Genomic DNA, 10,666 nt, shown 5'->3' with positions numbered 1-10,666 from the left:
AGGAAAATCCTTACGATTTTGTTTCCGCATATTATAAAAAGTTGTACTCTTCGTAGTGAAAATTAAGCTCCTAGTTTTGCTCTCCTGACGGATATTGTCCTTCCATTTTAAAGTCGTTGATTTCATTTGATTGATTAGACGACCTTCTCTTAATTCGTTTCTTTCTTAATTCGACTCTTTCTTTTTAATTTGTTGTTTCTCTCGCGTCTCAAACAACCTGAGGTACTTCTTCGTTTCGACTTACTGTACGTTCTTTATTTATTTCTAATACCTCGCAATTTGTTATGGGAATAGTTAGAAACAAGCGATATGCTATATAAACATTTGGAAATACATCAATAATATCGGTTTCAACAATCCAATTTAAAACATACAGAGAAATCAATGTGTTTTCAGTCTCAGATTTATCTTTTTTAGGCGAAAAAAAACCCGGAGGCTGCAACTTTAACAATGTTAGAAATTGTTCTATTTTAAATATGAAACTATCTTCTAAATCATTTGAGTACACTTCTACAATTTTTTTTCGCGCTAACTTGCAATTCCATGGTACTAATAATTCACAAGTTTGTCAATAATGACAAAAAATGTACTCACTCGAAACTTGTCGGATACGCTTAAAGAATCAACTTGGTTTTCTCCGTTGCTTAATTTTTTAATTACCTTTATTTTGTTCTTATTCGAATAGTCTTTTTCAATAAACGAGCTAAGTTTTTTTGATTCATTTTCAAATTTCATAAAGTCGTTTCGTAAGTTTTTTACAAATTCAATTGGTGAAGGTAACATACTGCTTGCTGTATGCAAATCTAATTCAACTTTTTGAAGAAAATTGCTAACTGCATTAAGTATGTGATGCCAAAGTACAGCCATGAATGCAAACTCTAGCTTAGTGATCTTATTTAATAAACACAAAGCTTCATGACAAGTATCAGATTTTTCTTCTGTATCCTTAGCTATATGACATAGCACTGCATTAATCCCATCAAAATTTTCTACTAAACTTTTTGAAGCATCTGACCTATATGACCATCGTGTATCTGATAGGCGCTTGAGTCAAGCATGATTTCCTTTCAATAAATCCCATCTATGTGTTGAAGCTACAAAAAAATAAATACAAACTCTGGAGAACGCCAAAATAGTTGATAGAATTAATGCACTCACTGCCTTACTAAATTTAAAGAATGTCCAGCGCAGGGGATATAAAAAGCTAACTCACTCCGCTCTTTTAAACGTGCTTGTAATCCAGAACTTTTAACAGACATATTGCTTGCATTATTGTATGTCTGTCCCCGACAATTATTTATATCAATATCATATCTTTCCAGTAGATCTAAAATGTCAGTAATCAAAGATTTACCGTCGTGGCTTTTAATTCGTAGAAAATAAAAAAATCGTTCATACACGCGGCCATTTAAATAATAACGAAATACCACAGAAAGTTGATCCACGTGAGTAATATCAGGAGTCGAATCTACGATTTCCCTAGTATTTTGCTCTTTTTACGAATTCCCCAGTATTTTGCTTTTTTTATTTCGGTAATAATGTCCGTTAAAACCTTTTGAGACATAATATCAATTAGCTCTTCACAAATAGTTTTAGACAAATAATTTACATTACCGTTGCCTTTATTTGCAAAAGTGTCATTGAGTTACTTTAAAACTGGATTGAATTGAGTCAACAGTTCTAACATGCCTAAGTAATTTTCGTTATTTGACGATCCTATAACTTCATTATGGCCTCGAAATGCTAAACCTCTTCCGACTAAAAAACGAATAACAGCTACTATTCTATTTAAGATTGCAGACCATTAATTAAATTCCCTTTTAATCTGGCTAACCATATATTCATCGATATGAGTATTTTGTTTTATCAAATCTATCCATTTAATCATACATTGAATATGTGCCTTGCTGTTTTCGTGGCCAAAAATAGCTTGTTTAGCTTTTTTCCAATTGTAAAAGCCACTTTTGACAAATACGTTGTCGTAATTGGTTGAAAACAACTTGCAAACATAAAATACACATTCAGTGGATTCAGAAAACATTAACCATTTTCGGTCACACTTTTCGCCATTATTCATCACTTTTTGAAAATATTTAACCGAATAATATCTGTACTGGTTTTTGAACATCCGCTTCGAAGATTCGAAACACGAGAGTCTTTATTTTGAAAAAAAGCATACCGCTTGTTTAAATACTTCATACGTTCATTTTCCTTTAATTTTAATGGCCATAAAGCAGGGTCTTCGCGTAGAATGTTATCTAGGAAAAAAAATTATGATAAATAAGCCTATTAAAAAAATATTAAGTGACAATTTATAGAATAAAAATATTAACTGTCTAATAAGTAAATTGTTTGTTTAGCAGATGTTAGAGGTGTCATTAAAGATTGTAAAAATTGGAGTACCTGAGTCAAGCTCATTATCATGCATTGTAGATTCAACACTTTCAACTTCTTGAATTTCATTTGAAGGACCTTGGCAGGCTACCTCATTTTTCGTGTTATTGTTTCCATCTTTTCTTTCGTTGTTTTTATTATTATCTACAGTTTGTGGAAATTGCATATTAGTTTGGTTTGATGAAAAAAATTTAGCTACCATTTCTTCTCTCTCTCTTTCTTCAATCTTCTTCTAGAAGCTCCACTTTCATATTTTCTTAGCATTTCAATTATAACTATATAACCTGTAAAGTGTTAAACTGTTCTTTTTTTCTCTTTCGCGAATTTAGCGCTTCAGCTATCAAATGCATTCACACAAGAACTCTTTTAGTGCGGAAGTACCACGATCTTAGTTTTAAAAACAAAGGAATTAATGTCTAGTAACAACTCATACATTTGCTAATAAATCTTTTTCAAATATGGCAGCTAAAAATCATTGGACCTTATATAAAGATATTTTATCTCCGTATCTGTAGCATAGAACATAGCCGTTTTCCATTACTCCAATTGTCTTATCCACCTGCCATTGACATGCCTTAGACGATGCACGAAGGAGTATTTGACGATTTTAGTTGGCCAAAATTGGAATTATTAAAAGTGGCCGTACCTACTTAATTACCTATCCTTATTATCTTTCCATAATGGTCGCTTAATGAGCAGTTAATAGTTTGGTTATAAAAGTAGTAATTGGAACTACACAGTCTAGTTAATATCCGATCTATATCTGCGTGGTTAATTTTATTTACGAGCGATTTTATTGGTGTTTATTGAAGCTGTGTACAAGTGTTTACAGCAGAAGTTTTACAGTGTTATATCATGGATGAATCTATGACAGGTATGTACATTATTTACTCTTACTACAGTTTTGAAAATTCAATAAAAAAAGGACTTTGTTATCATAAATAAATTTGTTATCAAGAAATCAATATACCGTAGAACAAAAAAGTATACAAGCGTCAAATGTCGAGGTTAAAAGCTATTTTTAGAAAAATGTGGTCGTCTTCATCCAGAACTCATGAAATATTTATTAAGAAGCATGGCCATTGGCTACAAGGGATTTTCCAAATACCGGGTACCTCATCCACTCCATCATCAGCAGGACGACCAAGAAAAAGTTTTATCGATTCTAGTGAACGTTCCAAGAGGAGAAAAACAGAACAGCTCGGGAAAGATGTGGAACCAGAAGCTATTGTTATTGCAGCTGAAACTTGTTTGACAACAAGTGGCAAAAGAAGTGTTGCAACCGTCCTCAAATATCTTAAAATATCTCCCAAACGAGCGGGAAAGTATAAAAAAGCCTATCGCAGCAGTCTTGAACCTACAAAAAAATAATTGACACCGTTAGAGGCTCTTTGACGCAGGCCTAACAAAATCTCAATATGAAATCGTACGTACAAGTGACAAGAAGCAATGGCCCTGCTACAGTATTTTGGTCAAAAACAAAAAAAGCATGCTATCCTGATCCTGATTCGTTCACAGTCACAGAAAGTTTAGCTGAAGTAGACTTACAAAGTCTGTTAAACCATACTGCCGAAAGATTGGTGTTGTATTTAGAAGTTATCAAGACTCTAACGTAAAGTGGGCGTAAACATATGAAATTATCTACGAAATGGGGTTGTGATGGCTCCCAGCAGACACAGTTTAATCAAAAGTTTGAAGATTACTCTAACTCTGATGCCAGTATATTTCAATGCTCAATGGTTCCATTACAGCTAAGTTGTGGAGTAAATAAAAGGTTATCTGGCAAAACCATACACCATCGTCTCCAAGGTTTTGCAGGCCAATTTGAATTAGGTTCATAAAAGAAACTGCGATGTAATAGCTGAAGAAATTGCTTACATGGAAAACAAAATTGCAGGCTTGAAACCAACTCAACTTCAAGACATAGCAGTAGAACATGTGATGATGTTTATCAACCGCCACTAAATCGACCATGCGATGTTTTATTTGAGAAGCAACATCAAGACAATTTAATGATTTGGACAGAACATGTGTTGACAATCAAAGCAGCTACAAATTTGGACTATCCATTCTGCATGCTAGAATACGGTGTTTAAAAAGTCTCCTTCGGGAATACCAATAACGGCAACACAAGCAGGAGATTCTTCAACGACCCGGAAACATCTGCAGATATCACTGGGGTAGACTTCCGTTTAATTTCCCGAATGAAAATTATCCTAGAAGTAATTTCTAGTGGCCACAAGATTGATGTAGAAAAGTTCAGACAGTATACTTTGGATACTGCAAAGCTTTATGTTGAACTATACCCCTGGTGTCCAATGATTCCAACTCTGCATAAAGTTTTAGTACATGGTCCTGATATAGTAGAGAATGCCCTTTTGCCAATTAGACAATTGTCGGAAGAGGCTGCCGAAGCCAGAAACAAACATTTCCGGGAGTGCAGACTTAGCTATGCTAGAAAATTTGATAGAAAAGATTTTAACCAAGACATCATATATAGGTTATTGTTAACATCCGACCCTCTGTTGTCCAGCATTTGGAAAAAGAAACACAAACTTACAAAGCTTTTTTCAAAAGAAGCTGTGGAATTGCTTCTTCCTGGAGAACTCCAAGATTCCGACACTGAAAACAACGAAAATGAAGAATATGCTGACAATGACGAAGTGGAATCAAATTAAATATCAAAATATAGTACGTCATTTACCATAGTATAGTTTAAAAAATAATATATCTTTTATTTCCTCAAATCCTATTGAATAGAATAATATGTAATCCCTAAAGTACCTATCTTTCCCCTGTATTGTACACCACTGGCTTGGATTAGTACAAAAAACATTTAATTTACAATTTCTTGTCATATGGTAAAGTTTTCGGCTGTTAAATAGAGACATAATTTAGGCCAGCTAGAATCGTCAAATACTCCTACATGCGACGCAACTAATAAGTCAATTTATATTTATAATACAAAAGTCGGGTTCTGTCCTAAATTTTTTTTTAAATTGTGAATAATATTTAGTTTTAATGTCGCATATCGAAGTTACTTTTAAAGCCTCCCAATTAAACGCTACACAATATTAATTTGGTCGATTTATTTTCAATAACAAAATTGTAAGGAAAAATATGTACATAACATATATTTCATACACAAAAATTTCAACATCTAAAATAAATTAGAAAAGAGAATGAAAAGAAAGTATTTTAAAAAAGCCTTTTTAAAGTGGAACAGTAACTCTTAAAGTATATGATTTGATTCTATGGAATAATAAACAATCATATATATGTATAAACTCTTTTGTGAGTTTGTATGTATGACTTTGACAAACATGATACAGATATATTAACTAACAAGTTTTTAGCTGGCAGTATGACAAAAGTTTCGATAAAAAAACTTTGTTATGTGGCAACAGATTTTTAAAATCATTGTTGCTATAAAATTAATTGTTAGATTATTCTATGTAAAATCAGATAATTGTTTTGATAAAATTAAAATGCATTAGCTATTTGCATAATATTATGTATAGATTACAAGTACCTTTTAAAGTATTTTATGTTTTTAAATGTTTCATTTTATTTTTTTATACGCTAAACAGATTTTATGTTTTGAAGATGTCTGGACATTTACTTGATTAGTAGAGATTATTTTTAAAAATTCTGGTTTTATAAAACCAAAGAAATAGTATCTAGACTACGTTTTACTTAACTTAATTCTTGCAAAGTTTAACATCTGCTTGACACAAACAATTGCTTTTTCATTTGAAAAGCTTTCTAATGGAGATTCATCGGTAAAGATATAAAATACTGCCACTTCATTTTCACATTCAACTTTATTGTGTATTTTAATATCAGCGTAATGATCAAGTTTTCTAATTCGTATTATTTCTTAGTTGCAATGCAGATTGTTAATCTACTACTATGGTTGCATTAAAATCTAATGTTGTTGACAGCTCCACCATAATTAACCCTTTAAGGCCTGAGGGTAGAAAACGCTTATGTTTAATAGAATATACAATTAAAATATACTAAGGGTCCAGTAATAGACAATTCACATTTTTTCAATATGTCAGGATGATCGTTACTATTGAAACTGAAGTGGGACTAATGTCTTGTCAGGCCATAAAATCTTTTTTAGTTGAAGAAAAAACAAAATGTTTGTTTATAATCACATTTCAATTAAGTTTATTTAAAGGTTATGATATTTCGAAAAACAATTTTTTTTTTATTTAAGCACGACAAAAACCTTAAAAGTAGTGCATTTAAAAATATGGTCTTGAATCAGTCTTTTCTTTTGAGCATACTTCAGATCTTCCTCGGTTGGTTTCATAAAAAGGCCGATGAATGCCCTGGATTTCTCCTCTAGTTGAAAAAGGTACTGAATAATTAGACTTTTGGCGTTTTTTGTTGATAAAGAAGGTGATAACATTGGGGGTCCTATTTATGTCAAACATTTTGTAAAAATTTAACCATGAAAAATTACCTAAATAGAAAAAATAAATAATACTCTGATTAACGCATTGAAATGTACATTCTTAAAATTATATTTTACCCTGGCAAGACAAATGTCTTTCTCTGCAATCCTCTTTATCCAAAACATAATTTTTAAAGCCATTTTCTACCTAGGGATAGATAAATTATACATACAAAAATTAAATAAAATTTCTAAACATTATATAGTGATTTTTTTTTAAACTTTTCAACAAACATATATTAGAAAATATTTGTCAACAAAATTATATTCTATAACAAATAGTTCTGATTTCTATTAATTTTTTTACTGCACACGCACACAGATTTTAATTAGAATGAAAGCAACATCAGGACTTTTTTTTATCAATATATTTGAAAACATTATTATTTTCCCTCGAGATAGATTAGTTTCTTTCGAGAAGTCAATGTTATTTTCAGCAACTGAAAAGCTTGATGTTTCACTGTTTAAATGGAGTTGATATCGATTTAAAAACATCTATAATTCACTAAAAAAGTATGTATGTTTATTTTAACAAACCATTATTTTACTTTTACAAATATAGTTATCCTGCTATATTTGAAATCACGTTAGATGTTCTTTGGCTAATTGAACTATCAAAATAATATCTTCCGTATAGTTCTTCATCACCAACCACAATGTCTTCATCACTTTCACAGAATGTCATTGCCGTTTTTCTCCTTTAATTTTAACTTTACTTTTTAAATAAAAAAAGTGCATGATTTGTGTAATTCTTTATTGCAAGATATTTTATTTATTAAACACTAATTTTATTAAAGTTTTTTTTTTTTTTTTTTTGCTTTTTCCTTTTTTTATCTTCGGTGTCAGTTTCAATATTTGAAGTATCTGCTGCTTTCTCTAAGCGTGGTTGAACTTCTTCATAAAAATCTAAACTCAAATCTATGTACGTAAAATTATTTATCGATATCTAATGAAAATGTAATTGAAATGTTTGCAGCAAAAGCAGGCCCTATGAGAATTGGGTGCAGTTGGTGCACCGCATAAAAATTAATGACTTTTAATGAAAAAGCCATGAAAACTTATAAAAGTTTAGTTTTTATAAAACACTAAAAGTTTTAAAAAAAAATACATCCATTGTTAAAAAAACTTTTTTATAAAGAGTACAATATAAAAATACTTTTGTCAACGATAAAAAAAACTTTTTTTAATCGTTGGAAATCCTCCTTAAACTTTCTAAAGACATTCAGAACATATAATTTAAACAAATGCCCGTTGGAATATTTGATTTAAGTTTGATATTAAATAAGAAAATAGTCATATTGTAAAGGGGGGCCTAAAATAAATTTGCACTAGCACATGTTTATCCTCTCTAGTGCCCTGGTCAAACCATACAGTTCAGTATCTAATTCAATTATTTTACTTTTTTTTTTTTATAGTAATATGCAAATCTGTAATGTATAAAATCCTAGCTAGGTATATCTTAAAATCAGAATTTGGTGCCTGCAAGGTTGTGACAGCTTTACAAATCGCAGCGGAACTTTAAAATGGCGGCCAGAAGCATTTCCCATCATTTTTCATCCAACTTTTAGCAATCACTTCGACTTCTATAATTTTTTCAAATTCAACAATGGCAAATGACATTTCAATATTTTGGTGCAATTTAATTCTAAACAATCTTATATAAGTTACAAAATAAAATTAAAAACACATTAGAGATTAAAAACAAGGAACTTTGTAAAACTGTTTTTAGATTTATTAATGTAAAACACCAGTGTATATATTTTATTATTTCTATAAACATAGCAGGTATTTGTTTCACACAAAAAATTTATAAATTAAAATGCATTAAACTCACTTTAAAATTATTCAATGAACTATATATTTGACAAATTTATAACAAATTTTACGAAATGACACATGCACAGACATTCTTTAAAAATTGATAGTCTGCAAGTATAATCAAAATTTGTGTTTTTAATTCAAGAAATCAGTGATCATAAGCAATATCACAATGTCTTTAAGCAGAAAAAAAGCATAACAACCTATTTGAACAGGTATCATCAAGCCTTTTTTCAAAAGTTTTTTTTTTTTCTGAAAAATTGTTTTTAGGTTGGCTAATGAATTTACATAACAAACGTCTAAATAAGATGTTTCAAAACAATCAGGAAAAGACTTTCGAACTGAATGAGGATTTAAAGCCTTGCATTTTACAAGATCAACGAAAACCTCTTCTACTAAAATAAACCCTTTGTCTTGAATGATATAAACTGTCTCGTAGATTCGATATGATCTTTTTATTTACCATTTAGGCAGAAATTTCTTAACCATTCCTTTTTCTAAAAAAAATATTCAACTTTTTCTCTCATCTAGTTGATTCACTATTTGGGCAACAGTCTGATGTGATTTTCGCTCTATTTTTTTTAATTCAACCCGAAAAGTTTTCAAAAGGAAAAGCTGATAGATGATTAAGACTCGCTGCAAAGTTAACACAATCATCAGCTAAATGAATCATGCTATGAGCATTGTATGTTACAAAGATCTCCCCATACAAAATTTGCACTTCTCTAACAAATTATATAAGCAACTGTTTAGCATATGCCACTAACAATTTATTTTTCACTATTTTATCAGAAAGCAGTATGTGCATAGCAATTGAAAGAGAAATAAATAAGTCATAGTTTTATTTATTTTTCCTTTTTAAAAAAACAGGTCCAGCATAAAGCAGAAAGAATCGAAACCTCTGTTGCTTTTCACTTCTCAAGTTTGTTTAAAGAGCGTGGTCTACGTTGAAAATTAGATAGTGTATAACTTCGTAAATTTATGAGTTCATTTGAAATACTGTCTTTAACAGATTGACTTATTCTAATACATCGGGGACCTTTACACCAGTTTTTTAGAAGTTTTTTTCTACCTCAAGACATGTAAGGTGCATATAGTCCAATGGGAATCCAGTTACCATTGGGAAATTTAACTGAACATGTGGAGAAAGACTCTCAAGTTGGTGACCTTCTCTATACAAATTATTTTTATAAGCCATGTCAGTACAAAGTAAAGTAGTTGTTTCCAATAATCTTACGCCATGTTTTTGTGTGCCAACTGCCATACATCTTTCACAGCTATGGTAGCCACTATGCCCTATCATGCATTTAACAAATGCTCTTGCAGGCGCATCCCAAACAAAAGCTTTAATAGTCACCTGCTGCTGTTTATACCCATTAGTTTGCAATTTTTTCATTTCAAGAATAAAATTTTTAAAGTACTCATCCAAATTGTTTGGTTTTCCCTGACCATGCCAAGTTGCAACAGCATATGGTCCTTTTCTGTTAATTGTAGTTAGTATAGGCCAAAAGGAAGTCTTTTTACTATTGTAGATAGGTGCACCATCCATATTTACAATTACATCAAGCTTTTCCTTAATTCTAACTGTTGATATATAATAATCAATTGCACTTTCAACTCCAAGATATACACAATCGCCTCCACTGACACTTAAAACATTAACTTTTAGAAGAGATTTTTGTAATGTTTGCCTGCATTTTGGTATAGATGGAGTACATTTATTTAAGTGAAATAAAAGTGCATGTAAAGCATCATCTTTTATACAGTATTTTAATGATAACTCATATAACAAAATTTTTTGTTGAAGTTAAAGTATCAATACTTCTGTATAAACTATTTTCAACTGCTATGTCGTCAACATCACCATAATTAGATTCAACTTTACTTTTTATTTTCAGACAAAGTGATTGAAAACATCATTATTGCTGTGCACATCTTCATCCACTTCAAAATCTTTTGAATGTCTAAATCTATATAAACGCAATTCCC

At 30.7% G+C, this 10,666-nt stretch overlaps 1 protein-coding gene across 1 annotated transcript; it reads right to left on the bottom strand.

Annotated features, from left to right (window-relative positions):
- Positions 1 to 208: 208 nt before the first annotated feature.
- Positions 209 to 2,596, bottom strand: LOC136074275 (uncharacterized). The gene is made up of 6 exons (XM_065786580.1): positions 2,404 to 2,596; positions 2,099 to 2,258; positions 1,650 to 1,784; positions 1,167 to 1,479; positions 595 to 1,044; positions 209 to 442 (listed from the first exon to the last, which is right to left on the bottom strand). Exons 1-6 carry the CDS (start codon positions 2,594 to 2,596, stop codon positions 209 to 211), a joined length of 1,485 nt encoding a protein of 494 aa, XP_065642652.1.
- Between the last annotated feature and the right edge of the window lie 8,070 nt (positions 2,597 to 10,666).

The sequence above is a fragment of the Hydra vulgaris genome, chromosome 01 (genome assembly GCF_038396675.1).
Source record: "Hydra vulgaris chromosome 01, alternate assembly HydraT2T_AEP".
Taxonomy (NCBI): domain Eukaryota; kingdom Metazoa; phylum Cnidaria; class Hydrozoa; order Anthoathecata; family Hydridae; genus Hydra; species Hydra vulgaris.
The sequence above is the reverse complement of the archived record's forward strand: the minus strand, read 5'-3'. Positions and strand labels throughout refer to the sequence as shown.